This window comes from Bos indicus x Bos taurus, chromosome 21 (genome assembly GCF_003369695.1).
Source record: "Bos indicus x Bos taurus breed Angus x Brahman F1 hybrid chromosome 21, Bos_hybrid_MaternalHap_v2.0, whole genome shotgun sequence".
Classification (NCBI taxonomy): domain Eukaryota; kingdom Metazoa; phylum Chordata; class Mammalia; order Artiodactyla; family Bovidae; genus Bos; species Bos indicus x Bos taurus.
The window spans coordinates 65,578,115-65,604,297 of record NC_040096.1 but is presented as its reverse complement, the minus strand read 5'-3'; the positions used below and the strand labels follow the sequence as shown (position 1 = coordinate 65,604,297).

Below are 26,183 nucleotides of genomic sequence, written 5' to 3'. Positions count from 1 at the left end.
TCCCTAGCACTTGTCCCCTCTGTCCCCATTTGGCTCCAGCCATATACTGCTGGTCAATGGTCTGACCTTCCTGAGCTGAGCCACGGGGGTGCAGGGGGTGCCTCCCTGCCAGAGGGCAGGGACTGCAACTCAGGAGCTACTTTTTCGGGCCCTTGAGACCTGCTCAGAAGCCAACTGGTGGGATGAATGTTGGCCCTGGGTCACAGCCCGGCTGGACCGCATGGCAGTCCACTCACCATCGGTTTAAGCATTATGACTGTTCTACCAGGTCCCCTGCCAGGGCCCTGGGGATGTGTGAGAAATGGGAGGAAGAATCACAGGCCTGGAGCAGCACCTCCGGGGCTCCAGGGACCTGCACAGACTTCCTCCATCTCCTGTCTACATGCCTTTCTGGAAAGAAACCTGGCATCCTAAAACCAGCAGAAGAAGGGGACCAGCCCAGGTTAGTTCATCCCAACATGCATCTGCCTCAGGAGCCCAGCAGGCCAGCTTTGCTTCTGGGCCTCCCATCGCCCCCGAGTGCCCGACAGGCAGGGGACAGGTGGCTTCCTGGGACCCGAGCTGGCTCCCCCACCCCCCTATCACACGGGCCCAAGGTGACGGGAAGCCCCCAGCCAGACAGCATCCCGACATTCACCCCTCCTCAGATTAGTAGCACATCCATCGCTGTTTTTGTTAAGACAAGAAACATTTATTGAGAGCACAATGGGCCGTGCCAAGCCCCGCCCCCGCCACCGGGGGAGGGTGCTTTCCGACCCTGGCACAGGCTCCTCACAACAGCCCTGTGAGGTAGGTGTCTGAGCCCATTTCTCAGATGTGGACAGCAAGGCCCAGCGCTCCCCCAAGTCTCAGGGTTCATGAGGGGCGGGGAGGAGGTCCGGCCCGCGTGTCTGACACTCAGATCAGTGAAGTCCATCAGTCAGAGGGAGAGGAGGCAGGGAGGACACGCCCCTCTGCACAAGGGGGTCGGCCCCGGTCCAGAGTCTTTAGGTCCAGCCTGTCCCGTGGGAAGGTGTGCAGGCGTCCCCTGTGGCTGTGGAGGCTGAGAGAGACAGGCGCAGATGAAGGCCATCACTCCCGGGCTCACAGGCCGACAAGAGTTCTTAAGCACACAGGCAGACAGGAGGCGAGGGGCAGACACATTGAGGAGAAGGGATGCTCGGGGCCTGGACCACACAGGGACAGGGGAGCACCCAGCCACAAGCTCTTGCCCTCCACCTGGCACCCTTCACATCACCCCTTCCCTGGTCTCCTCCTCCTGTAAGTTCCAGAAGCATCACATGCTCCTGCACCAGTAACTCCAATGGTCCTCACCTAACCAACCAAAATCTAGATCTCTTGGCCTTGGGAGAAACCACCCCAGCTCTCCTGTCCAAGCCGTTACCAATTAGACCAGGGCATTTTCTAAACTACCAGCTTCCTCCCCATCTGAAAGAGGAAGTGTCAGTCACTCAGTCGTGTCTGACTCTTTGCAAACTCATGGACTGTAGCTTGCCAGGTTCCTCTGTCCATAGGATTCTCCAGGCAAGAATACTGGAGTGGATTGCCACGCTCTTCTCCAGGGGATCTTCCCGACCCAGGGATCAAGCCCGGTTCTCCTGCATTGCAGGCAGATTCATTACCATCTGAGACCCCTGGGAACCTACTCCTCCTTTGGGGGTTTCTGAAAATTCTCCCTGATTCTGCCTACCTGGACCTCAATCCCCTCCCCTCTGAACCTGTTACATCTCTCCATTGAAGAGCAAAGCTTCCTGTCCCTCACTGCGTCCCCTAGGCTGGCCGGTGCTCCCCTGACACCCTCCACCCCGCCCGGCAGTTTCTGGGGCCACCATAGTTCCAGAAAGCACAGGGTTTCTGTGATCAGGACCCACAGGCGGCAGGGCGCTGTGGCCAACCTCAAACCGGAGGCCAGGTAACAAAGCACTGATTTTCACATAAACAACCTCCTCGAACCCGACAATAACCACGCCAGGCAGACGTGACTATTTTCAGATTACAGGTGAACAAACCCATCCAGGCCACACACACATAGGTGCTTAGATAGCTTTGAATGTCAGACCTTGATTCTTGGGACCAGTGTACGGGGCCCATCGAGACAGGTTAGCCAGCAGCCCCTGAGCAGACACTGCCGTTATGTACCCATTCTACAGAGACGGGACCAGGCTTGGGGTGGTTCAAGTAACCCCTCAGGGCCACTGCACTGGCAAATGGTGCTGCCACCACCAGAACTCCAGCGGGTAAGATGACCATGCCCCCCGAGCCCCAGTGTGGGGAGACAAGAGAGAATGGAAGAAAGGAATCAAGGTCTGGGATCCAATCCCCACTCATTTGCTGGGTGACCAGGCGGCATCTCAGACCAGGCATGTACCTTACAGGCGAAGGCGGATGGTCACCAATGGTAAGGATAAAGACTTCTCAGGTCAAAGACCTCCCCTCCCCCAGAGTGAGGGCTCCTGAGACCCAGAGTGGGCAAGGGCGTGGCCAGAACACCTCTGCCACCGGGGACCTGCCAAATGCCACATTAGCAACGCCGCCTGGACCACCTTCTGCGTAACACAAGGAACCGAATTCAATACTCTGTGATAACATATAGGGGGAAAGAATATGAAAACAGACTATATATGTAACACCAAGTCACGTGGCTGTACAGAAGAAAATAACACAGTATCAACCATGTGCCAACAACATTTTTTAAAAATCACTTGGACCACAACACATAGGAGTACATTTTTTTAGCCCAAATAAAGTTTTATTCTAGATATAAACATTTCCAGAAACAGTCACAAGACAGCTATTTGCATCCAGAAGTTTCCCCAGGGTGAGCCCCCACTTCAGACAGAGACCCTCAGGGTCTGCCCTGCAGAGTCTTTGCCAAGGAACACCCTCTTTCCTCTTACAGATGCATGCACAGTCAATGTGTCCATCGGCCAACAATCAATTCAGCTTTTCACATCCACTAAAACCCCGCTTGCCCATCAGTGACCATCTATTAAGCGCCTACTACACAGGCAGCAGGACCATCAGGGTCAGAGAAGCCTAAGTTTCAGAGTCAGGGACAGGGGTCTGAGAACCCTGACCCTGACTCGAAACCCTAACCCTCACTGAGAACCCTGACTCTGAATTGAAACCCTAACCCTCACTGAGCCTCAGCTTTCTCCCCGCCCTCTGGAGACGGGGACCCAGGCCTGCCCTGCTCAGGAGGACAAGGCCCTGAAAACACTCCTCACCCCTGGGCACACAGGCCTGAGGACTGTCCAGGAGCAGACACCTACACACAGACTCACAGTCCCCTGGGAGGAGGGCCCTAGCCACCTGTCTCTACGTGGGGATCCCCTCGGGAGCTTCCAAAAAGTTCTCAAGGACACAGGGTGGCCACGTGTGGACACAGCCCACTGAGGCTGTGAAAGCCAGAGGCCAAATGAGGGGGCCAGGGAGGTTTCTGCAGGGGGAGGGGCCAGAGGAGACCCCCGACTCCAGCCCACCTGGAATGGAATCTGGGGGTGTTCTGCAGAACCCTGCTGTCCGCATGTGAGACAAGGGCCAAGAAAGGAATTCCATGGACTTGTGGAGACCCCTGGATCCACAATGACACCAAGGGGAGGTCTCCTGAGCAGGAAGAGGGGCAATATCTAATTCGGCCAAGTTTCCAGGTCCCACTGAAGCTCCACGGGGGCACTGCTAGGCACGTGGTGGGGACAGGGACACATTGGGGCACATTTGGGCTGGCAGAGACCAGCCGCGGAACCGGGAGGGTTTGCTTTGACTGAGTTTGGGAGAGCACCCTCTGGCTTTTCATGGAAGACTGTTCAATCCTGGCTTGGACACAACTCGCTGGTCTGTTAAATGGGCCCGCATGCCAATTGAGCAGGAGCCTTTCCCCTAAAGGGCAGAAGAGGGAGTTTTAGTCCCTAAGATGTTACCCAGAAACCCCTCGTTGGGCTCTGTCTACACTGTCCTTGCTCCTCCCCACTAACAAATACCCTCGGGGGACTCACAAAAGTCACTCCACAGACCTGGCAGGAACAGTCACCTGCGCGTGACAAACAGCCATCCAGGGTGGGAGGGCGGGCAGAGGAAAGGAGCCTCTGAGGAAGGAGAGGAGCCATCACTCATTAACCGAGCCAATATTTACTCTGGACCTGCATCACTGAACACTCTCAGGCCACTTGACCTCTGTCTCACATGTCCCAGTGACTGTCGGAAATACAATCTTATTATAAGGTCAAGACCAACTTTTTATTCATTTAGAACTAGCAAAAGCTTCCCTGCTCCCTTCCAGACAGCACCCAACACATGATCACTTTCAGTGACAGCCAGCATTTAATGAACGCTGTTAGAGTTCACCCAACCTGAGCTCTCACAACAACCCTGTGAGGTAAGCTTTCCGGTGACCCACGGCTTAGAAAAAAGGAGACCAAAAGAAGACCGACGGTCAGAGCGCAGTGCCTTGACCGACGGTGCACGGTTAGTTACACGTTAGCCAGATTCTCATTTCTAACACAGAACATCGACTCGTTCATTGGACAGCGGAAGTGCCACCAAGTGACATCTGAAACCAGAGTCCTGGTTTTCGAACAACATATATCATACAAAGGTCCGTAAGATACAGTAACTGGTTAACAGGTTAATCAGGAGCGGAGGACAGTCTCTTAGTCAAGGTTACAAACGATCGCTGCTTACACTGGGTTACAGTTGTGTTATTCGACCATCTACTCATCCATCCTTCCGACAGGAATGGAAGGTGACCCCTACCACTGGCCTGGTACTGTGTTAGGCACCCAGGCGGCTGAAATTTGAGCCCAAATGTCGAGAAGGGGAAGAGGGGACATTGGGCGGTGGGGGGTGGGGAGGTGGGGGGTAGTGTCTTTGACAACTGGTGCCTAATATTTTGCGGGGAGGATACTGCTGGGAGGGGTCTCTTATGGAGGGTAAGTGCCGCCCACAGGCCAGACACAGTGGTAGGCAAGATACAACCTATTCCAGAGGTGGGTGTGAACGCGTACCCCAGGGGTCCAGGACAGTGCCCAGAGCGATCCCCATTCCCCAGCCTAACCCTAACCCCCAAATTACTCCTACCTACCTTTCGAATGCCATACGAATTCAGCATTCGGTCCCATAATACCCACTGTGTGCTTGCTAGAAAGATTGCCCACTAAGCTGCCCCAATCAGGCTGCCCCTCATGGCCGGTCACCCCACCACCCGCCGCCTACTCCCGGGGGCACGCGCACCACCCTACAGGATCACAGTTCAAAACCCTGGTTACAGCAGATCCTCACAACAGCCCTGCGAGGTGGGTGCCATGCTCTGCCCAGCAGGCAGAACTTGGCTGTGCCCATGAGTTTAAACCACATGCTTGTCCAGCTCCAGGGTCCTGGCTTTGTCCATTATACCTACTGTCTAAGGCAGTAAGTCAAACGCAGAATTCCCAGGAGAGCCCCCGAGATCTAAGGTGGGAAGCCCTGCCTGGCTGGGAACCTGGATCGCGGATGCATCCCGGGTTTGCCAAGTGCCAGGCGGCCTGGATGCCCAGTTGTCCCAACAGATTGTTCTATGCAGACCTCACAGGGGGGTATGACCCTCACCATCCAAACCAGCAATTATCTCCCCCAATTTTCTCTCAATAGAGCCCAGAATGAACCAATCTCCAAGGGACAGGAAGGACTCTGAAACTCGCCCTTTGTGCAAGATGAGGGTGTCCTAATGACTCGAAATCCTGCTCATGGCCAGAATCGGCTGTTTGTCTCAGACTCCCCCCCCACTCCAGCTATCATTCTGGCCTCTTGAGACTCTGGGCTATGATTTCTGAGCACCCAGGGAACACAGCTTGCTGATTACTAATCAACCCACTTTGCGGAGGAACGAAGTTGGAGAGGGCAATCAAAATTTCGACAGAACTCTGGCAGAGGGGTGGGCACGCCGAATCAAGGATCCCGCCTTGTGGCTAGCCCCCAGCAAACACGCTCATCTTTTCTTTCGAGAGGGGGTGTCGGAATGCAACCTTGTGACCCAGCTCTAGTATAGCACCAGCTGACCTTTTCGAATGTTTGCGGGCTGGGAGTGGAGTGAATGGAGGGATGGAAGGATGAGTTACAACCGCTGTCATCTGGTAGAGGAAGCGGAGAGGCTGAGGGCAAAGCTCATGGCAGGGACCATGCACCAGGCAAGGTGGCCTGGGGGTGGGGGGCACATCTCCACTCACGGGTGGGGACGGGGGACACCCTGGGCCCCTGGGCCCTGGATCCCTCGCAGTGTGTGATGCATGGGAACGCGCCATGGGGAAGGAAGCCGTGTGGGTGATGTGGCAGATGACATCCAGCTGGGACATGCTCAGAGCAGTGACCCCGGAGGAAGAAGCCACAAGTAAGGGCGTTCACTTCATAACCACAGCCCATGGCGCTACACAGCCTGCCCACAAGGAAAAGGTTTGCTTTCAGGAAAGGGAAAGGCCAAAGCACCAGGTCAAGAGGCCAAATGCAATGGATGGACGGATGGATGGATGGATGGATGGATGGATCCAAGTAATGTTGGGAATCGTCACTGGCCTCCCAAACATGTGGGTGAGAAATTCTGACACAGGCAAACAGCGCTCAGTGCTATAGTAGACGGTCTATAGTATAGTAGACGGGTCTTCCCTCGACTGCAAGCAGAAGGTATTCTGGAAAGCAGGGCCGAGCCTTCTTGGGTCACATGCCCTTCCCGAATGGCCATGATGACTTCTGAGACCTGGCTACCCCTGGGGTGAACCATGAGGGAAGCCCAAGGAGAATATGGGGCCCATTCTACTCCTTGGCTCGTGGAATTGAGTTGCCCCATTTCTGAAGGCAGATTCACTATCTGACCTAATCTGACATATTTAATTAAACCCCAAAGACCACCATGGAGGCCAACGGGACAGTGGCTCACACATCAGAGGGCACTAGGAACATGAAGGGCAGCAGACCGCCTCAGCTGATTGCCCTGAGAGGTGGCAAGTGGTGATCCAAGGGGTTGTCTTCCTCAAAGTGAAATGGGGGTGGGGGGTGGAGGCAGGAAGGCCACCATGTAACTATTCAAGATGGCGGCACAGTTGTCTGGACCTTGGAGGGTCAAAGAGATTCCTGTACCACAAGAGTTACAGAGGGTGATTTGAGAGTTTATAAATCATAAATGCACAAACCCACCCAGGAGAAGACACCTTAAATGTCACTGGGCTGCCAAAGGGAGAATATCATCCCAATGCACATTTTCCAGGAAGAGTCAGAGAGACCTGAAGCGTCATCTAGGCCAACCCCACTCCTACTGATTGAATCTCCGTGAAGCTACCCTCATCGAGTATCTGTCTGTCCTGTCCCTTGAATGACTCCAGGGATGAAGGGCTCACTACATCCCAAGGACCCTCATTCCATCCTTGGCCAGTCTTATCACAAAGCCATGATCCAGCGGACTTGGACAAACAGTTCACAGAAGATGCAATTTTTTTTAACAAACACAGTAAAAAGTTCAACCGTCATTCGTCATCAAAGCAGTGCAAGTTAAAATGACAGAAAAACACTTTTTAACAGAGATAAATTAGCAACAACTTAACAAAATGCTAATACATCACTGGACATCATAAAATGCTACAAGCCTTCTGAAATTAGTAGTCATACAAAAATTCCTGGCCTTTTCTCAAGAAACTCAACACAGAAAATTCATTTGTTCATTCACCACTCCATGTACTCATCCATTCTCCCATCCTCTCTTCCAACAGCCAACCAGGCACTCACTCACATCTTCATCCACCCTTCTATCCTCTCATCTAACATTTAGTATCTACAACATTACAAGCATTAGAGATACAAAGATCACTGCAACAAGCTCTTTGCCCTCAAGGGTTCACAGCCTAGCAGGAGAAATTGACATACCACAAAGCAAAGATCACTTCTAGGTGTGGGAAAATAATTCATAAGAATGAAAAAAAGGGGGGTGTGCTAAGTTATTAGCTGTGGCATAATTTGTAACATTAAAAAAGATGAATTTTGCATAGCAAGAGTAATAATAGTAGGTTGATGTGGTGAATGACTGACACAGCCACTCAATGAGACACAAGGCAGCCAGGGAGGTGATGAAGTGTATGGACGAAAGAAAAATGTTGACAGCGGAATATGGAAAAGGTGGGATGCAAAAATTAAAAAAAAAAAAAAAGTGTATGTGGTGAAGAATAGCAACTGGGTTTAAAAAAATGGGTGCTCGTTTTAAAAAATTAGATGTCCATTAAAAAAATAGTGTGCAGAATAAACAGAATCTGAAGGGGAGAAATAAAGATGATTGATATGTCAAATGATGCGTGATCTGCTCCAGCTCATGTGCTATCCACACCATTTACAGTAAGATCACAACAGGGCCTCTGGCCCATCTGCCCCAGACGCCCAGCCTCTGCCCTCCATCCTCTGGCAGGCCAGCCCCAAGGCCAACCTCCCTGAGTTGGGAGTCATACAGAAATCCAAGGAGACTTGTAGCTCCTGGTACCATCAAGGGAAGGATTTGTGCAAGGGGTGCATGCAAAGGTCAAAGTCAACAGACAAAATTTGTTCTTTCTTTGAAAAGGGAAAAGAAGCACGCACTTGAGACAGGCCGTGATCAGAGAGGAGCGCTGAAACCCAACCTTGGACCTCGTGGGTCGGGCACGGACAGAACCAGATGGGGGCCCATGTGGAACTTCCACCCCTGGCTTCTGCAGCCCTGGCAGTCCTGGGCTGAAACCCAGCATCCCAGAACTGGAGACCTTCAGAAACCCTGACCCAGGGACCCTCAGGTCCCCAGCATTCCTAGGACAGAACTCACCCGATCCCAACCCACCCTCCCCCCGGGACATTCCCCCACTGGCCTATTTCCACCCACATGACCCTGGACAGCCCCTTGGTCCCCGGGAGGAGGCCCCTCTCCTTAGGGGTCTGCTTCTGTTCCTGCCCATCTCCTCTGCGAACTGGGCTGTGATCCCCTCCCATTCTACACCTAACACTTTCTCTGTCTTCTAACCCTCAGCTGCCTTTTAAAACAACCACACTCGGGTTCTTCAAAAAGACCCTCCCAGGCTCTTCCTGCCCCAAGCTCCTCCAACCCCCACTCCGGCCCATGCGATGACGCCTGGGGTGGTTGGGGGGCTCTTTGGGGACCCTTCCCTGAGTACCTGTCTTTGGGGTTAAGAAGTGCGCCACCCCCCACCCCAGGCTTCAGGCAGAACCCGGGCCCCCAGATTCCAAAAGAGAAGACAGCAGAGCCCTGAAGCCCCAGAGCCACCTCAGGCCCACAAAGCTCTGCTCACATGGCCCGGACACATGGCACTGGAGGCAGGGAAGGGTAGCTCCTGACACGTGACTCTGCTTCCTCCGTCTCCTAAAGGCCGCCTGCGTCCACTCAGGGCCCGCGCTAAGAGCGCAGAGGTTGCCCCTGGGCCCCCTGGCTCCCTCCCTGCACCCTGTCTGTAGCCATGGCTTCTGCTTCTCCGCCTCCCTGCCACCTGACATCTGAGCACCCTGGGGCATCGCTGGGCTGGACTAGAACCACCGACCCCACCCCTCGCCACCCCACCCCGACCACTCCCTGTCCCCACCCAGGGCCCAAAGTCACTCCTAGCGGGATAGCCAGCCCTCAGCCCTGCCCACCAGGCAACGCTCCAGCCCCGCCTCCACCAGACTCCACCCCCGGGGCTCCCCGCACTCCCAGCCACGAATCCTGGGTCCAGCCAACTGGGCTCCTCACGTTCAGGGCACTGGTTAGGAATCCAATTTTTTTTTATTTTTTTTTTAATGTCCCAGACTGGAATCGAGAAGTCAAGAGGGACTTTGATCCTTGGATTGATAGACAGACACAGGCACACCACAGACAGGTGCACAAATCCTACCAATACAGAGAAAAAAAGACTACACAGAACCAGGGAGTCCCTGGGATTCGAAATTATCAGTACAAACAGCCCCAGCGAGGGGCAGGGCGGGGGCAGGGCGGGAGGAGAGAAGACGCGTTCAACAACACACCATGCAAAGGCCATTTTTTTTTTTTTTTTTGCCAAAATACAGAGAGTACATCGCAAAACAATTGAGAAGGTAGCAAGGCCTTGAAACGGGCTCTGGGGATGCCAGGGGGAAGGGGGCGGGGTCCTGGGACCACTTCTGCCAACCCTGGGCTGAGATGCACCTGCCCCAGGACACCCCGAGTTGGGAACGGACGGCAGCCCACCCACGGAAGACCCCGCTGGAGGGCTCCTGGACATGTTTCAGAAAGCTGCGGGAACAAGGTTTCTGTGATGAGGCCGTGCCGGCCCCCTTCCCGCCCGCCTCTCCCCTGCACAGGTCCTGGAGTTGAGGGGGGCCCCCCACCCCGCCCCAGGACAGCACAGCGGGCCCTGGAGGCAGGGGGCACCCCTACCAGGACAACGCTCCACCCAGGGCCCCTTGCTCCCTGACCCTCTGCTGCCCCCTGGCGGGAAAAGCCTCCCCCACAGGTGACCCATGCCCAGGGAGGGGCCAGGACATCCACCTGGCCCAACACCCCCTGTTCCCGCAACCTTCTGCAGGCACCTGGGGCCTGAGCCCTTCTGCCTCTCCCGGGCTCTAGACGGGGCACTGCCAACAGGCAGGGCAGCATTTGCCCCCACGATCCACCCAAGCAGGGAGTCGATGCCATTCCACGTCTACACATGGGGAAAACGGAACGAGAGCAATGAGGTGAAATGGCCCCCACAGCCAGGATGTGACAGGGGCCCTCCAGGCAAGGGCCCCCCTGGGCCAGCCCCTCCCCGCCAGGGAATGCGCGTCACAAGCACACCGCATGCCAAGGGCTACCCACTCCATCCAGCTGCTGGGAACCCGGGGGCCCAAACAGGAAGCCTTCCCTCCCTCTCTTCCTTCATTTCCCTTCTTCCTTTGCCTTCTTTCCTTCCTTCCTTCCATGCATCCATTTCTTCCATTCATTCACTCATCCATTTAGATTTGATGCCTTTACCTACTGACTTCAACAGCATGACTTTAATCATAGCCTTTGGTTCATGAAGGTCTCCCTTCTTATTTGTTTACACATTATTTCCATTTCTGCTTTCTTATTTCTCTCACGCTTACTTTCATTCCTTCATTTTTACAAACTCAGGTGAAGAAGGATGAGTCAGGATCCCACATGCAACACCCCTGGTCCAAGCAACACCATTTCATTCATTCACTCATGCAGTCTCGCATTTGCCCTGCCTTTCATTCTTATCCTGGCTTATCCTGGGAAATGATTATAGCGGTCAAAACTCCACGTGCAAAATAACCATCATCAGCCCACGTGCTTACCTGCCTTTGCAGTCTTTCTTCCTCGCCACTAGTCACCTTTTACATTTTGCTATTTATTCTTCTATTTATGGACCTCCATTGCCTATATTTTATGATATAAAGATAATAAAAGGCTGGAGGTGCAGCCTTGTCTTGGGGCTGGATGTTTGGTCTATTTTTCATTTATTCTCGGAAAGGTGCAATACTTTTATCTATTTAAGGAATCGTATGTAAACTAATTATCGTTCCTGTTCAGACAACCTCTCTTAATGAACCATTTATCACTTTGGTGGTTGGTTTACCGTCTTTCTTTTCTCTCTTTTTTTTGCTGCTGCTTCTTTTTTAATCTCTCCATCCTCCTTTGCCCTAGAAAAGGGGACTGGATGACCTTATCCATCATTAGGATTGATGAACACCTCACCCCTATTCCTAACAGACCCTTCTCTCCAACACACCCACATCTTCACTCCTTTCTGCTGGGTCCCCCACCTTTCTCTTTCACTTAAGTTTCGTTTTGCCCCATTTCTTTCTCTGCTTCTCTTTCAGTCTTAGGAACCTCAGGTGTGCGGGGTGAGGTGAGCGACCATCCCATGGACCGCCTCAGGCATTCCCATCAGGAACTCAGGCATTCGTGGGTCCATTCATTCTTTCTGTCACTCTTTTATTGCAATATTTATTCTTTCACTTATGGGCCTCAGGTGCACAGAATGGGATCACCTAGCATCTGTGGTTCCTGGAGCCTTCTCGGCACCAGTCCACGTAGGGCCCCTTTGGTTCATTAATTCCTTGCACTGGTGATTTGCGGGAGGACTTATTTCACTCTCTCAGGAGCCCAGTTTTGAATCACTCACGATTCCTGGTGCATGGTGCCTTCTCATCTTTTTGTTCTAGCATGGCCTTCTCTCTCGTAATTTATGTACATATTTATTTATTCATTCAATATGTTTTTATGGCTAATATCCATCTTGTCTTAATTGTCTATGCCCCTCCTCTGTCCTCACTGGCTCTTTTGGCAATTCTTCGATTCTCAAGAGCCTCAGGTGCAGAGACTAATTCATCTAAGTCCCCTTCCTCATTCATTCATTCATTCACACAGCCATCCCCTTATTTATTCTTTCTTTCTGATGAACTTCAGCTTTTACTAGTTTTTATATTTAGTGAATAATATGTTTATTAAGTACTTATCCAGGAACTGCCTTTTTTCTTCCATCCGTCTATTTTCATTTCTTCTCCCATATCTTTCTTTCTCCCCATCTCCCCTTCAATTTTTCAAACTCCTTTCCTTGCCTTCTTGTGGAATGCGTGTGTTTATTCCTTCAGGCTTCTATTTACGTATTGTTCTTTTTACTATTTATCAACTCGGGCCAGACATCTGAATGAATGTGGATGATCTGTGCTAAACCAGGCCCCTCTCACACACTTCACTGACATACTTATTATCTTTTTTACTTCTTTATAAAAACTTTTTATTTTTTTCCCTCCCATCTTAATTAATTATTCTTTTCCACCAGTCTTTCAGGCTTTTTTCTTACTGCCTGTCTTTCTTTTGGAGATTGGGCACCAGGAAGTGGCTGAACCCTAACACGCCTCGCAACATCAGCCTCACTGGTCACTGCAATTTTTTTTTTCTCAGTCATTCATGCATTCATGTGCCCATTCAGGCTTCCTATCTCTTTGATAATGGTTTTTACACTTCTAGATGGCAGGGTACCTAATTGGATACATGATAATATACAAGCAATGGGTCCTCCCCTCCCTAGCCTCTCTGAGGTCCTCCCTTACTTATTTCGGCTTTGACCTGCCTCCTGGTTGGGTGGGTGGTGACCCATCTCAGAAGCCCAGATGTGAATTCACCCATGCGCATGGTTCACGCCCCTCACATTCCTATTCCTAGAATACCTCTCTCTTATATACGCATTTATCTATTAGTACATTCCTTTTTCTCTTTGCATTTCTAATCTGACTTCTGCTTGTCGTTTCTTTCCCATTTTCAGTTTCACTGTTTCTCTCTTTTACTCTCTCTCTTTCTTGTATTCTTTGGAGCTCAGGTGCCACGACCTGATGGAGCCTAATGTCACCTGCAAACAGCACCCCCGGGCCCTTCAGCTCCGCCTCTCAGTCAGTCTTTCCCTCTGGCTTTCCTTCCTTCACACCATTCTTCCTTCCTGCTTTTGTTTTTCTTTTTATTAGGTATTTACTCCTCTACTAATGGAGAGCGTGCTCAGATTTTGACCCATTCTGACCCACAGTTTGGATTCCTAGCCTCGCCTTCTTCCGAGGACCTACTCACTTATCACCTTTTTTATCCTCTCTCTTTCATTGCAACTTTGCACGTCTCCTCCTTTCTCGCTTGTCTTCTTTCATCGTCCTGGAGCTTTGGTGTGACCACGGCCTCTCCCCCTCCTCACTGCATGCTGTCTCTGTCTCTTTAGATGCTCGCTCACTCGTTTATTGAGATATTTATTGTTTTTTGATAGTCCTGTGGCTTTCAGGGTCGGACTAACCACAGCCCTCGAGTCATGACCGTCTGTTGCTCAACTGCTAGCACTGCCTGCTTTTGTATGTTTATCCATTCACCCACTAATATTTTTCTGGACTTCACACCCGTTACTTTTTCTTCCACATTTCTAGATTTTTATTTAGATATTTTATTCTCCTTTTTAATCCTTTCATGGAACAGACCTCAGTTCGCAGGACTGGATGACTCAAAACCCTTTCTGCCATGCTCCCTTCTGGATCCAGGTATGTCCACTGCTCACTCATCCTCCCCTTCATTTTTTTCTCTCTTTTTTTTTTTTAACTTTCATTTCAGTCTTTATTCATGTGTGCCCAGAATTAGAAAACTTTGGGTTAAAGTTAAATCTCATCTCTGGTTCCCTGGGTCTTTTTTCATTTTTAACTATTCTTTGAGCTCTTCCTCTAGTGTTTTCTCTTTTTTTCTACTGCCAAGAGCACGTATTTGGATTAATCCTAATGCTTGGCTTATAATAACCTGACATAGTCCTCCTTATGGGGAGTATTTTTCTCACCTCCTAATTTTAAAAGTTACCTATTTTTTACATATTAATTTGCATCTTTCCATTTTCCTTGCCGCTTTCAATCCCTGGTACCCTCTCTCCCATCTGTTCACTTTGATGGGCTTCACCTTCCCAGCCTCAGCCCTGGTTTACACGTCCAGACTCCTCATTCTCTCTTTCTGTCATGTAGGTGTTTCTTCTTTTATGGACAAGCGATAGGTGCTATGCATTTGAATTGCTTGTGTGCCTTAGTCCAGGATAACCGGATACCGGTTTCTGCATGGCCCTATTTACATACTGATTCCATGCTTCATCGACTTATCTATTGATCTGTGATATATCCAGCTGGATCTCATTCAGGGTACACTCCTTTACACTATTTATTCGTTTATTCATTCTCTCGTGCCTGCATTCATTTATTCATCCACTCGCTTCTTTGGATCAGGTAACAGAGCCCAGCAAAACGCCTTCCCAACCAGAACAGTAGGGCATTCACAGTACTCTGACCTCCCACCCGCTCTCATCCTGCTGAGCACCAAGGAGCACAGAACCCACAGTCCTTGACACGTAAGCATGGCAGATGCAGGCACAGGCAGAACACGCGTTAGAGCAGCCAGACCCCCACCCCGGGGCCCACACCCTGTGCACACAGGGGTCGGGCTCCCCAGGCCCGCTGGTGGGGCAGGCGCTTCCCCAAGGACCCCTGTGAATGGTCATCCCTATGAGAAACCTGTTTCAAGACCCAAGAGTACACAGAGACACACATGGTATATACAACCTCCCTGGTGGGAGACGACGGACAGAGTTCATCTGAAAGCAGACGGCTTTGTCTATAGTCACACACACAAAAATATATTTTGGCCTTTCAAGGCAAATAAAAAAGGAACTACCCATCATTATTGCTAAGCGTCCCAGTCCCAAACAATAAAAAGCTTGAAGAGGTTTGGCCCGAAGCTTTGAAGACAGAAAGTCTGTCCATTGGGACATTTCAAGGGGGGAGGCAAGCGAAGATTATTGGAGCTCGGAGACGGCTTCAGAGGCTGGTGCCACTGCCTGCGTTTTCTCCTTGGCCCATCGAAGGGCCCCCCAGCTAGGCCACTTCCATCCTAGTTTGCCCTGCCACACAAGAGCCAAAGTGGGGCTCGGTCATGAAAGGGCCATTGACTTCCTTTGTGAAAGAGGAGCAATTCTGTGGGGGTCTGGCACTTGAGGCCACCTGTAGAATCCCTTTGCCACAGAGATGCCATGAGGAGGGTGGGGGTGCGCCTCTGAACGCAAGCCCGCAAGGTCCACACTCAGCTTGGCTCCCTGGGCACCCCCTTCTGGGCGGGGACCTCCGACCAGTGCTCACCCATCCCTCCCCACGAGGCTGTCGGGGCGGCAGCCCGCCTCCATCGGTGACCAGCCTCACATGTGCCCCCCACACCCCCAACAACTTACGATTGTGGGGCTAGAGGGTGCTGGGGTGGCGGGTTCGAGGTCCTGGACCACGGAGGATTCCAGATGATGGCTTCGGCTGGAACGAGAAAGCACCGGGTCACTCAGAGAATCTCACCCAACGGAAGCAGAGGCGCCCCAACTTCAAGGGTGGAACTGATGAAATCAAGCCTTTCTCTCCTCTTTACACTCACTCACGAGCGCTCTCACCTGCCAAGCTCCCCCTCTCCCAGCTCCAGGTATATCTGGAGCTGACGGGGGCTGGCGTGGACATGACCCCAAGGCCCTCAGGGTGGGCTGATGCCACCCGTGCTGCCAGACGCTGTCTCACAGAACCCAGAGGCTCGGAGTCACTGCGTGAGTGACAGCTGGAGCTGGACACACTCAAAGGCTGCATAGAAGGCTTCCTGGAAGCGCATTCTACCAGGAAGAAGGGCGCTGCGGGCACAGCTGAACCAGGGTCAGCGTGTGCAGGGTAGCGTGCGCATGATGAGGGGCGAGGGCAGCGGGCCCTGGCTGAGACTAGGGAAGTACGCTGAGGACCACGCCAGGGTTGTGGGGTCCTGAATAAGCAGCATGTCCTAAAACCACGAGATGGAAGATGAAGGGACAGGGCTGCCCGGACAGACGGCTTCACCTGAACAATCTACCCACAAGTTTTCACCAGCCCCATATAAGAAGCCCTGACCAGGCTTGTCAAATCTTTGACATCAAGTATTTGCCTTAAAGTTTAAAAAGAACGAGCTGACCAGTGATAGACACGTGTCATTATACATCTGTCAAAACCCACAGACTGTAGGATACAAAGAACAATAGAAACCATGGATTTCAGTTAACAGCTACATTCTCAAGGTCAGCTCATCCATGGCAACGAGTGCGCCACGCTGATGCCAGATGTTGACCTCGGGGGAAACGGGGGTGGGGGGCAGGTGACGAGCATGCTCTATATTTGCCATTCACTTTTTCTATAAATCTAAAACTGCTCAGAAAAAAAAAAAAAAGGTGAGTCATTTTCTAAAAATATGTTAAGGGAGTTGATGTTGAACATATACCCAGGAGGCTCTGGTAGGTAAGTGTGGCCAACAGGTGGTCTGTGATGACTAAGGGGGGTTTGGTGTGTTTTTTGTTTTTTGTTTTTTATACTGAAGCACAGTTGATGTTTACAATATTGTGTTAGTTTCAAGTGTACAGCAAAGTGACTCAGTGATGCAAATACATGTATCTATTCTTTTCCAGATTCTTTTCCATGATAGGTTATCACAGGGTATTCAATAGAGTTCTCTTGTGCTACACAGAAGGTCCCTATTAATTCTTTTATCTGATGACTGAGGTTTGATCGGCACTGTAAGGTGAGGAGGGAGCCAAATCAAGGCAAGAATGAGAAATTAAAACTTGAGAAAAGGAAGAAAGAACAAGGAGAGTCCAGTAGCCCTCCAAGGAAACCCAAGGAAGGAAGAGGTCCTCTCCAAGCCCCCTGCCCTGACTTAAGCCATCTGGGTACTTCAACCCCCTTGCCCATGGTTCACTCACTGGGGTGCCCAAGACTTGGCCAGGGCCCCAGGGGGCTCACCTCTTGCTTCCAAGCCTCCTGAGAATTCCTCCCCTGACCTTGAGCTTCCCAAACACTCTATTCCCCTGACTGGTTGATTTTATAAGCAAAAAACAGGAAGTCTTTTTAAAAAACCAGAGTTAATCAAGCAGTCATCAGCCCATGGGTGACCAGGGTACACTGGTTATCTAAGGGCGCTCTGGGCCGTATTGCGGACCCCCCACTCCGGGAGAGTTTCCAGCCCTTCCTCAGAGACCCATGAGCACCCAGGGGTGGCCCTGTCACCATCTCCACAGTCCTAAGAGCATGGCCGGGCTCTAGACCCGGAACACACGGCAAGACCACAGTCACCGCCCTTTCCCACAGGCCAAAGAGGTAGGAAAGGGCTCTGCTATGTCTTTCCGCTTTGGTTCTCTTTGGTGTCTTTTAATAGGACTGGGGAAATCAGAAGCAGCTCAGGGCACCTGGGTTTTTTTTCCTGCTTATTTCCCCAGGGACCCCGGGAGCCCTCAGAGTTTCCTGGTTGTTCGTACTCAACTTTCGGGCAGACCCCCGGGCTGCGACTAAAGATGTTGCCCCGGCAAAGTCATGCCTTGGTTTCTGAGCTCCGTGTGTCCCAGCCCTGCGACCGTGGTGATGGATCAGCCCTGCGGTGCTGGGCTGCAATCGTGACAGATGAAGACATTGCAGAGATGAGTCAGTGTCTGGAACCAGAGGAAAACACGAGCTTCCTTTTAGGGTCCAGAGGAACAATTGTCGCAAGCAACGTTGATCGGAGAACTCATAAACGCACGTGCTGCGCTCAGGATGCATGCAGGAAGCCCTGCTGACTACACCAAAATCATCCTCCAGAGCGTACGAGGCTTAGAAAACCCTAGCTCTGCTTCTCAGGAAATGTTTTCTTTTTCTTTTTACTGAAGTATGGTTGATTAGCAACACTGCTACTTCCTGCAGTACAGCAAAGTGATACATATATTTACGTTCTTTTCTTAATATTGTTTCCCACTACGGTTTATCATAGGATATTTTTTTTTTAATCGGAGGATACCTGCTTTACAATGTTGTGTTAGTTTCTGCTGTTCAATATCATCAATTAGCTACATGTATACTGCCTCTCAAGATTTTTAAAGTTCCTCGATTCTAGGGGCAAATGGGACCTCCTTGATCTGGCATGTCTGGTACAAATCATTTGTGGATCACTCATAATTACATATGTGTGTGTGTGTGTGTATATATATATATGAGACTGACTTGTGTTGTAGGGCAGAAACCAACGCAACACTGAAGAGCAATTTTCCTCTAATTAAAAAATAGATTTAAAGAAATAAAATTTTTAAAGAATTTTTCCTACTGTAATATATTTCTCCCCCCAAACCTTTTACTATTTACTAATCAATCTACTTTTCTTCTATACAATAAATACTGTATTGAAATTGAAAAAAATACATATATATCATTTGTGGGTGTTGAGTGCAGGGGAAAGATGGAAAAGGACGATTTTTTCATAAAATGTTGATTCTCAGAAATAGAAGCCCGCAGTTTATCCAACAGTCATCAGCCTCGCCCTCCTACCTGTTGAGGAGAGACCACCCCCTCACAACTTTCCCCAACAGATGCAAGCTCTTGGCGGACCTCATTTCCTGTACCTTTGTGAAGGCCAGGGCCCTGAACATTACGGGCTCATTTATGAAAATAGGAGAGGTAATTGGGACAGCTTTTGAAATCACGTCCCCCCCGCACCAACCTCTCACCGGCCCCCATCAGTCCTCTAATTTTAGTCGGCCAGGGAATGGGGGCTGTTTACATACGCCTCTTCCTGGAATTTCACTCTTTGCTTCAGGAGTGGGCAATTAGAGAGAATTAAGGCCTATTTGGCGTATGTTTACCGTTAATGGATAGAGTGGCAGAGGCACTTGGGAAGGCAGGCTGCCGGTCTAATTGAAGCTGGCAATTTCCCGATCCCTCATTTCAGCTCGCAGGTATTGTAGCAACCAAGGTCAGCAAACAAAGGCTGTAGCCCACCATGGTGATCACGGGTGCAGGCCTGGCCGTGGGTTTGTGCACTCTTTATTACCATGCACCGAAGCACAAAGAGACAGCTAGAGATGTTTGCAAAACTGAGTCTGGGATGGGCAGCGGGGCAGGCGACTGATCGCTTTTCCAGAACTTTGCCTCTCTGCCTGATGGCTTTTTCAGGAAGTTCTCCGCGGACCGGGCCAAGGCACCCACGGAGGTACCGCGGAGGGTCTCCTGACCGAAAGGCCCCGGGGCGAGCCGCAGGGAAGGGTGCGGCCTGGCACACCCTCCTGGGACCGCAGCCACGGGCCAGGCTCATTACACGGCCCAGAAAGGTGTTCCAGGCTTGGCCGGCGGCCCACCTGTGTGGAAGAATAGTCCACTGAGCTGCTCTGGGCCACGAGCCTTATTAGGATCCGTGTTCACAAAGAGCTGACCGAGAGGACTGGTTGACGACTGCCAACCCTGCTGCCTGGCCACGGGCGGTGGGCTTCACACCCAGCTCCCTCAGGTCTCTGCTTTCCTTGTCTTGGAAGTAAAAGAGGGTGGAGAGACAGAAGACCAGTGATCTCCAGCCCTCTGACTCTCAAGACTCAGCAAACAAACCCCTGAGCAGCTGGAAGGAACTCAGGGCCCCATGGACCCTGAGGTGACCGTGATCCTGCACTGCCCCCATTTCACAGATAGGAAAACTGAGGCCCATCAGGGACCAAGGTCATAGTCACAGTGGGACCTGAGCATAGGCTGGAACCAGGTCCCTAGAAGACCAATGCAGAGCTGCTGCCTGACCCTGGGGCACCCAAAGTGCCCAATCTGGACTCTCTCCTCTGACTGACCAGGCCTGAGTAGCAGGGGGTCCCTGCCCCCAGCCAGGAGGCCAGTAGGGGCCCAATTTGAACACCTAGGGACCCCCATCCCCTCCTCTGGTGAAAGAGCCCTTGTCTTTCTAGCGCCAACATCCCTGGCTTCTTCTGCTTCACTAAATACAGACAACTGAAAGGCTACTGCCTCATTTTACAGATGGGGAAACTGAGGCCCAGAAGCCAGCAGCAACAAAGTCACCAGCAGAGACTCAGAACCAGGATGCTTTCATCCCATGGCAGGGACTCTGCCCTGGGTTCCTCCAGAAGGGCCTGAGTCCTTGGGATAGTTGGGGGCAGCGAGAGTGCCAACTTGATTCCCTCCAGCTCAGAAGGCCCCCGTGCTTAGGGTGGCCCCGACCCTGAGCCCCCTGCTGACTGCCCACCTCTCTCACCTTTCCTAAGTGGATCTCGGAGCCACAGAAGCCCCAGTTTCCTAACCCGAAGGAATGACTTGACCCCCCACTCCACGGAACAGCCCAGAGAAGGGCTGGAAGGGCCAGCACGGCTGTAAGTCTGGACGGCCAGCACACACGTGCGGCCAATCTCTGCCCACCCCCGACCAGCCTTCTCCCCAGCTTTCCACCCTGGACTCCTGTCTCCTTTGGCTGTTTCTCAGGCATCAGGCCCGTTTGATCAGATTCTTGTTTACAGGCAGGGCGACTCGCTTCCCCCTCCTGAGAAACTTGCAAAGAGAAAGCCCCGGGTCGGGGGAGTCCGGGCTGGTCTGGGGTCGCGCGGACGGGGCAGCTAGCTGGACATGCTTTGTGCGGCCTCTCGTTTATGCGCCTCGGAGCCCCCACCATGCACACAAGGGCGAGGGGCCCCGCCGTAGCCCCCGGAGGGAACACACACGCACACACACACACACTCTGTTTCAGGGGGAGGTAATTGAGGTTTCCTCTTTTCATGTGAAGAAAGGGCACCTTCTATTGAGAGAATGTATTCACAGAACCTGGGAAAACTCATCTGCGCTGGGCCTCCCAATTATCCCCAGGTGGCTGTTCTCCGTGGGGGGCTCCCCACATTCCTTCTGCGGGGCCTTTGTCTCCATCTGCACCGCCCTGGGAGCTCCCAGGCTAAGTCCCCTCCTTAAACCCCTGCCAAAGACCCTATTCACTCTGCAAAGAGACGCCCGGCAGAAGGTGGTGGGCAGCCTTCCTCCCCCGCCACCCTGGCCCCCCGACTCCCAGGAAGGAGGACTTAAGAACCCTCCATCTGGATTTTTGTTGAAGCCCAAAGAAATTGGAGAGCAATTAGGAGAGTCATGACTACACCCTCCACCACTCTCCTCTCCCTTAATTAATTCCTCTCTCTCTCTCACACACACACACACACACACACACACACACACACACACACACACACCCTTCCCAAGTTGGGGCCTGCCCCGGCCTCGGCCGTCCTGCACCTGCTCTGCCTGCAGGCCCCTCACGACCGCCGAGGCCCTTGGTGAGTTCCCCAAAGGCGGGGATAAGGGGCCAAGTATCTAAAATCTGGAAGGCACTAGGAATTCAAGGATGTGTGGGCATTCAGAAATGAGCCTCTTGGGCACTGCTAGCATGTCGCCTGGGCACTGACTGAGGAGGGGACCCTCGACCTCTGCTGGATCCAAGTGAACTTGAGATCCCTCCTGCTGCTGCTGCAGCATGTGGGGAGGGGGGAGCTGTGCCTGGGAGTGGACACTGTAGAGGGCTGACCTCCTCCTGGTGGATTTCCAAGGGTCCCTTCATTCTCTTCCCTCCTGGCCCCAAAACACTGACTCATGCCACGCCCATAACGGGGCGCTACCTCAGCTTAACTCCTGCCATAAACACCCACCGAAAAAATGGCCCAGCCTCCCGAAGCCATAGGCAGGCAGCTGGGACTTGGGGCTGCCCATTGGAACTAGGGGGAGGTGCCCCAGAGTGAAAGCCTCCCCTCCTTCCCCTACAGACCATTCTCTTCCTTTCAACATGGGGACCCCATGCTTCAGATGGCCTCATTTGGAAAGCTGTAACTAACTCTTTTCCAGAATTTTCCATCTGTTCAAACCGGGGATGGGAGACCAAGGTAGTCAGACTCCTTTAAGTCCTTCTTTAGGACAGGGGGCAGAGCTCAAAGCCGCAGATGGAAAAAGGAACCAGTTCTTGGGGCTCATTTGCAACTTGTTAAATGTCAGTCTTCTAAAAGAAAATGCTCCCAGCACCCCAGACCTTCTGATTCAGCTCACAATGGCGGCTTCTACACTGTCCACTGCCCTTTAACCCTTTGGGGCCTTAATTTGTTTCCCTCCACAACCCCTTCTGTGTAAAGCTGCCTTCCTCTTTTCAAGGAAAAATTCATTAGCAAGCTCATTAAAGACGGGTGATTTTTTTTTTTTTTCTTTCTGGAAGTCAGATTGGTCATAAAAAAAAAAAAAAAAAACCACACACATTTAAGTTCCTTCATGTAAATGAATGAATAAGAAACACATGCCTCCCGTTGCCCTTAAGTCTTGCCAGTTTTTTACATTATTTGGAGAAATGTGCTTGGAAATACATTTGGGGTTTGAGTCACGAGTCAGGAGACACTGGGTCAGGGGCCCTGAAAGCTGCCATCAGTCCCACAAGCAACCTGCAGGTGGGAGACTGAGGGCGAGAAAGGGGGCATTTTCTTGCTTTCCAGACGCGCAGAGGCGCAGCTATGCTCTCAGCCCCCGTCCCAATCCCCCTCCACGGTCGGGGAAGCAGGTGGGGCCCGAGGACCAGCTTTCCAGCAAGACCACCATCTCTTCCCGATACCTGTGCGCACCCAGAAGCATTCAGCTAGAGGCGGCCCTGAGGACCGGCCCAGCACCACGACAAACGCCCAGGGAACCCCTCCCACCGTCTGGCTGGCTGGCTAGGGCCTCATTTTCACCCCTTACTGCTCAGGGATGGGCCAATCCACCAAAAAGGAATATTCCTGAAAATGATCCTTTCTTCCAACACTGGACAATGGCAGGTGGATACGTTTCAGCTTCTTCAAATGAAGAGCTTGACGCAGTATACCTATTACTCTATTTTCTGAGTGAAAAGTGTCCAGCTCTTTGCGACCCCATGGACTCTATGGTCCGGAATTCTCCAGGCCAGAATATTGGAGTGGGTAGCCTTTTCCTTCTCCAGGGGATCTTCCCAACCCAGGAATCAAACCCAGGTCTCCCACATTGCAGGTGGATTCTTTACCAGCTGAGGCACAAGGGAAGCCCAAGAATACTAGAGTGGGTAGCCTATCCCTTCTCCAGCAGATCTTCCTGACCCACGAATCGAACCAGGATCTCCTGCATTGCAGGAGGATTCTTTACCAACTGAGCTATCAGGGAAGCCCCCATTTTCTGCATGCTGCTGCTGCTGCTGCAGTGTCGCTTCAGTCGTGTCCAACTGTGCGACCCCAGAGACTGCAGCCCACCAGGCTCCCCTGTCCCTGGGATTCTCCAGGCAAGAACACTGGAGTGGGTTGCCATTTCCTTCTCCAATGCAGGAGAGTGAAAAGTGAAAGTGAAGTCGCTCAGTTGTGTCCGACTCTTCACGACCCCATGGACTGCAGCCTACCAGGCTCCTCTGTCCATGGGATTTGCCAGACAAGAATACTGGAGTGGGGTGCCATTGCCTTCTCCGATTTTCTGCATAATGACACACAAAATCCAAAATATGTGTTTGCCTGAGACTGAGCATTCACCAAAGCCTCTAAAATTCACCACAGCCCAAAGACAGGCCATCCCAAATACCGAGGAGGAGAAGGGGCGGGGGGCTGGCAAAGTCTGGGACTGGGTGGGAATCGGCCTCCATCCTGACTCTGCCCGTCAGCCCAGCCCACCTGGAGGGGCTCCCGAGACGTCCCCGAGGAGGGAGGCGTCCAGGAACCGTGGGCATTTGGCTCTAACGAATCACATAGATCTTTCTGGTAAGCTCCGGATACAACATCCCGGAGCCCGCATCCTGCCCTTTGTAAAGATCCCCTCCCGGGCTCCGTTCCACATCATCATGTTTGCAGGTGGCAAATGCCAGCCTCGGAGTAAATGTCAAGGGGTGGAGACCGCCTGGTGCCCGCTCCCTGGAATCAGGCCTGGGCACACGCTCTCCACCTCTCTGCAACCTCTGGGGAGTGGAAACAAGTGGACAAAGGGGTCAGCCCCCTGTATGGACACGTCTTCCCTTCTCGCCTGCTCAAAATACCATCCCCAGCCCATTCCCCACTCAGGGCAGGAGGGCAGGACTGTGGAAGAGCTGGCCCCCAAATCTGGTTGATGCAAGAGCCTTACAGAAGCTAGGATGGAACCCGGAGACCCTTGGGGAGTACGGGGGTCCATCCCCTCTGCTCACTGGGCTACAGGGCTCATAAAGGCGGGTGCACCCCAAGACAGGGCCCCCAGCTCCAACGTGGTCCCTGTTTCCTCTCACAGAGACCCTGTGTGGAGCATCAAGGCATGGGGACTGGGACAGGGCTAGGCCCACTTGAGCCTCCATAAACATCAAGGGAGTTGAGTCAACTCTGACCCCATATCCAAGCCATCCCGGCCACTTAGGTGCCTTCATTCATTCACCCCAGGGGCTACCCTGAACGTCTCAGACATGCGCACAGAGCCAGCCACCTTCCACTGAGCTGCTGGCTGCGAAAACATCCCCAAAGCCCTGCCGTGGGCTCCTCTGCTGTGACCGCAGAAAGCAAGGTGCCCTCAGGGGAGCCCCCGCACCCCTGTCCACCTGACCTAGATGCCACATAGGCCACATCACCATATGGGACCCGCCCAGGCATCTGACTAGACCCTCTGGTCCTTAAGGCAAAGCTGGCCTCAGGCCCCTGGAGAAGAGCCCCACCCCCAGGCCCCCAAGGCTCCATCAACGCTTCTTGAATAAATGATGGTCCCATAAACAAATGTCGGGCCCAGAGAGCCTCATGGAGCTAAAACCCCAGCTTTCTTGTGCTCCACCATTACTGATTTTATTTACACACACAAAAACATTCCCACCCCGCTGCAATTTCAGGGGTGAGGAGACGAGGCCAAGGGAAGAACTCTCAAAAACCACTGTTTGATCAAAGGACATTATCAAAGCCTTGCGCGTGAGAACCCAGCATTCTCACAGCCACTGACGTTTCCATGGCGTATGGGCAGAAGCGCCCTTCCAGCTCCAGGCGGACAGGCACGGCTGTTTTCGCATCTCCAAAGGGGCCCGGGAGCTGGGCTTTAGGCGGAGGGCAAACGTCCTGCTATTCATCTCATTACCACGCTCAGCAAAGCTCTGTGAGGACCTACTGTGTGTGTGCCTGGCCGGCGCTAGTTCTCAGGAGCCCAGACCCGAGGGAATGCTCCCCACTTACCGTGCTGGCACACAAGGGTCTCAGCTCCCAGCGGCTTCCAGAACGCCCGGCCCCGTGGTCGGGGTGGCAGAGAACTTGCCCTTGGAAGTGACCCCCTCCCAGGTTTGCATGTGGACCTCCTCGAACTGAGATATGTTTGAGTAAGCCTGATGAAATCGTGGTGTCTCAAAAAAGCGCGCAACTCACCCCAAGCCAGGCAGCAGCGTCGCAGCTCGGGGCAGGCGCGAGACGCCAGGTGACCCTGCGGAAGACGTGCTGCTCCAGGGCAGCTCCTCCACCTCCTCTGTCCAGGCGTTCACGATCCGGGGCCGCCGGGGCTCCTTGGTGTGGCGGGGGGGAACAGGCAGAACGTTAGAAGGACGACAAAGCAAGTCCCCCAGAAAAGCCACACACACACACACACACACACACACACACACACAAGACCCAGAAAAGGCAGAGAGCCTGGTCTCACCTGCCATCTGGTTTTCGGTGGAGGGAGGTGGCTCGTGGGGGCGGCAAGGATGGGAAGAGGTGTGGGAAGCAACAGGCCAGGGAGCAGCCCCCAGACGGGCCACAAGGCCTGGGGAGGCACGGGCGCCGAGCCTGGGACTCGCCGGGACACAGCGCTTGGGTGGGCAGACCTGGCAGGATGTGATCACAAAGGGTCTGGGGAGATTAGGATGGGGAGAAGAGGACAGGGCAAAAGCCTGGCTACAGCCCAGGGTCACTCAGAGCCTG

At 52.6% G+C, this 26,183-nt stretch overlaps 1 protein-coding gene across 25 annotated transcripts in view; it reads right to left on the bottom strand.

Annotated features, from left to right (window-relative positions):
* Positions 1 to 667: 667 nt before the first annotated feature.
* LOC113879939 (proline-rich receptor-like protein kinase PERK8) overlaps positions 668 to 26,183 on the bottom strand; it is a 35,260-nt gene continuing 9,744 nt past the window's right edge. For 8 of the 25 annotated variants that reach the window (XR_003507525.1, XR_003507528.1, XR_003507527.1 and 5 more), the window contains 4 exons: positions 25,918 to 26,086; positions 25,650 to 25,783; positions 15,723 to 15,798; positions 668 to 1,042 (listed from right to left, as the gene is read on the bottom strand). Coding sequence is in view for 20 of the 25 variants with exons in the window: in XM_027521817.1 (XP_027377618.1) it covers positions 15,733 to 15,798; positions 25,650 to 25,783; positions 25,918 to 26,086 (369 nt within the window). In the remaining 5 variants the exon portion in view is untranslated. Of the gene's footprint in view, positions 1,043 to 2,723; positions 15,399 to 15,722; positions 15,799 to 17,884; positions 17,973 to 25,649; positions 25,784 to 25,917; positions 26,087 to 26,183 lie in introns of those variants that run through there. The other 17 variants (XM_027521804.1, XM_027521805.1, XM_027521806.1 and 14 more) reach the window with 4 other exon arrangements.